Here is a 2102-nt window from a genome sequence, read left to right on the forward strand (position 1 = left end):
CATAAAGGTAATGTAGCATTATTAATAGTTCAATGGCTCATTCTTCAGAGTATAATGCAGCAACTTCTTTCTCTGCGACGAGCAGGAGAACGACATGGGGGAGGCTCAATACGACGTTGAGGTGGACGATTGAGTCTCCTCTGCACTGCTTTAAGAGGCTCGATGAAGTTTCTGTCCATCCAACTCTTCTGGAAAAACATGACTTTTTGCACCCTTCTCCGCTGTCCTCCAATGAGGAGAGATTTGGTCACAAGAAGGTCTGTTTTGACGGCACTTATCTCAACAAACTTGTTTGTAGATGATCCACAGTCATTCACTGGATGAAATACTGATCCAATCAAGTTATCAGGACTGAGAGCAAGACAGAGGACTATGAGTTGGGCCTCTTCTTCGCTGGTCAATCGATGATAATTTCGATAATCTCTAAGGCGACGTATAGTGTAGTCACTATCGGGTTCAACGCAAGTGCAGACACAATCAAAGTAGTACATGAGCCTGGCTATTGGATCATTGGGTACGCTGACTGATCTGCCTACATTTTTTATCTGTACCAGAGTCCTTCCCAATACTGCAGCCATAACTGCAATGGAATGATAAAGAAATTAATAAATGTAATAGACTTAAAGGAAGATATTGCACATTCAGTAGTTATCTACAATTCATTCATGTACAATCAGATACACATACTTAGAAAATCAGTCTTGTGGTCAGTAGTAGGACAGAAAATAGAGTAAATTTGATGAGTAGTCTCAACTGGCTAGGCTCCCGTCTAGTGTGATAAGGATTAGGAATGTGTTTTTATTATTACTCATTAGTGTGAAGAACCCAAGAAATGCTTCACTTTATTACTACACAGACATCCTTACATAGTATGCCTAGAATAAACAGTCCACTCAGTAGGGACACACCAAAATGTGTTTACAGCTTATTACTAATGACTGGATGAAATGATGTAATGTAAATTATTTGTACTGTTCAAAAATATCATTTTCAGTTTATTCCTCAATGTCAGTGAGAATACTAATCTATACCGGTATGTTTGGAAAACTTGCTTCCACACATGTCTATGACCTGTTATTGTGTATAGTACAATTTTGGCACTTAGGCTAAAATTTGTTAGATAATAGCAATATCAATCATCATTAAACACAGGGTTGTAGAGCAACACAGCTTCATATTATGATATCAAGCCAATTAACACGTTACTCTACTTAAGTATTTACTATCTTTCATTCTTTTATGTTCGTGTAAACAACCACACATAGTTACTACACACGTCAGTATTGTCCTCTCCAACAATGAAGCCATTCTGTAAATTGCCATCACCGATCAGTCCTGCTAGAGTCATGTGATTGATGGACATTGTACTAAAACAATTTGGGCCACAATCCATCACACAAATAACCGTGCTTGTAAATAATTTGTGTGGCCCAAAACATTTCACTATCAATATCTACCATGCATTAAGTCAGAATTTTGTAAACACGTCTCTGCTATTGTACATGCTGTATAATTTGATACCATTGGATCTAAAATGAATTAATAGTGGCAAAATGAAATAATCTCCAGTAATTTATAGGGCTTTATAGCAATAACAATTGGCACATGATAGTTATTACAATATCAAGCCAAAATTATGTAAACTACCGGTAGTTTATTGTTTTTGTAAACAACTAGTGAACTAAATGCTATAATAATACTAACTAATGCAATATAGCTAGTTACACTCCTTCTACATACCAATCTAAGGTAATGTAGGATTACTAATTGTTCAATGGTTCATTCTTTAGAGTATTGTGCAGGAACTGCTTTCCCGACGGCGAGCAGGAGGACTGTAACGACGTGGGGGAGGCTCAATACGACGTTGAGCTGGACGGTTGAGTCTCCTCTGCACTGCTTTAAGAGGCTCGATGAAGTTGTTCTCCATCCACCTCTTCTCAAAAAACATCACTTTTTGCACCTTTTTCTGCTGTCCTCCAATGAGGAGAGAATTGGTTACAAGAAGGTCTGTTTTGACGGCACTTATCTCAACAAACTTGTTTGTGGATGACCCACAGTCATTGACTGGATGAAATACTGATCCAATCAAGTTATCAGGGCTG

At 38.0% G+C, this 2102-nt stretch overlaps 2 protein-coding genes and 1 long non-coding RNA gene across 4 annotated transcripts in view; all 3 read right to left on the minus strand.

The window, feature by feature from the left end:
• The window catches only part of LOC109583548 (uncharacterized), a 20753-nt gene that overhangs the window by 8940 nt on the left and 9711 nt on the right, over window positions 1-2102 (minus strand). Inside the window, exon 3 of one of the 2 annotated variants that reach the window (XM_019998957.1) lies at window positions 1509-2102. The exons of the other annotated variant lie outside the window; for it this stretch is intronic. Coding sequence (XP_019854516.1) covers window positions 1787-2102 — 316 coding nt within the window. The 3' untranslated portion in view covers window positions 1509-1786. Of the gene's footprint in view, window positions 1-1508 lie in introns of those variants that run through there. 2 annotated transcript variants of the gene reach the window in all.
• The window catches only part of LOC109583547 (uncharacterized), a 6700-nt gene that overhangs the window by 2734 nt on the left and 1864 nt on the right, over window positions 1-2102 (minus strand). The gene's annotated exons all lie outside the window — the stretch shown is intronic.
• On the minus strand, window positions 221-1387 carry LOC109583551 (uncharacterized). The gene is made up of 2 exons (XR_002185577.1): window positions 688-1387; window positions 221-580 (listed from the first exon to the last, which is right to left on the minus strand). It is a non-coding gene; the product is annotated as an uncharacterized LOC109583551 (long non-coding RNA).

The sequence above is a fragment of the Amphimedon queenslandica genome, unplaced genomic scaffold, assembly GCF_000090795.2.
Source record: "Amphimedon queenslandica unplaced genomic scaffold, v1.1 AMPQUscaffold_13298, whole genome shotgun sequence".
In the NCBI taxonomy this organism is placed as follows: Eukaryota; Metazoa; Porifera; class Demospongiae; order Haplosclerida; family Niphatidae; genus Amphimedon; species Amphimedon queenslandica.